The 657-nt window shown below is 43.8% G+C and overlaps 1 protein-coding gene across 1 annotated transcript in view; it reads right to left on the minus strand.

Moving 5' to 3' along the window:
• Positions 1-3: 3 nt before the first annotated feature.
• The window catches only part of LOC102845995 (sodium/potassium-transporting ATPase subunit alpha-1-like), a gene marked incomplete at both ends in the record, with an annotated part of 5,122 nt that continues 4,468 nt past the window's right edge, over positions 4-657 (minus strand). The window contains 2 exons of the mRNA XM_006903501.1: positions 4-132; positions 563-655. Coding sequence (XP_006903563.1) covers positions 4-132; positions 563-655 — 222 coding nt within the window. The remainder of the gene's footprint in view (positions 133-562; positions 656-657) is intronic.

A 657-nucleotide genomic window follows, 5' to 3' on the forward strand; every position in this document is an offset into this window, starting at 1 on the left:
CTCCTCATCCAGGGGCTGCTCCTTGCCATGGAGAAGGATGGAACTGCAGCGGTCCAAGATCCTCTCTGGAGCTCCCTTCATAACCAGTAGGTGCCGGGGTTCGGATGTGTTGGGGTTCTTATGAATAGACAGCTGTAAAGAAATGGGAGATGGTTGGGTGTGGCCAAAGCTACAAAGCATTACTGAATAGCTACAATTTGTTACAGTTTTTGGAAACCTTCTTTTGGATACATTCATTAAATGCTAATGGGAAGGGGGGGGGAAATGACCAACCCAAAATAAAAACCCCATCATCATGATCTCAAATCACAGATCTCAAATCGTGACACTTGTTCACAATCAGATTCTCCTGGAAGAAACCTCGGACAAAGTGCATACCGCTAAACCTCAAAGAAGCTCATACTATTTTAGAAAAGTTTTTCTCTAGATGTCAAGGGTGAAGTAAGTTCACAGCTTACATAAAAAAGCATACAAAATTCAAAAGCAGAGGATATTATTATTCTTCTTCAGAGCTTATGTTTTTCCTTCTTTGCCTCACCCCCACCTCCCATTATCTCCAGACCTGGTACTTGTTGGTGGAGTTGAAAGGTATCTCTGCAATCTTGGCGTACTGCTCCCTCATCTCCTTCACCGAACCGCAGCACACCTCAATGCACT

This window comes from Elephantulus edwardii, unplaced genomic scaffold, assembly GCF_000299155.1.
Source record: "Elephantulus edwardii isolate Elephantulus edwardi_28Jun2011 unplaced genomic scaffold, EleEdw1.0 scaffold02665, whole genome shotgun sequence".
Classification (NCBI taxonomy): Eukaryota; Metazoa; Chordata; class Mammalia; order Macroscelidea; family Macroscelididae; genus Elephantulus; species Elephantulus edwardii.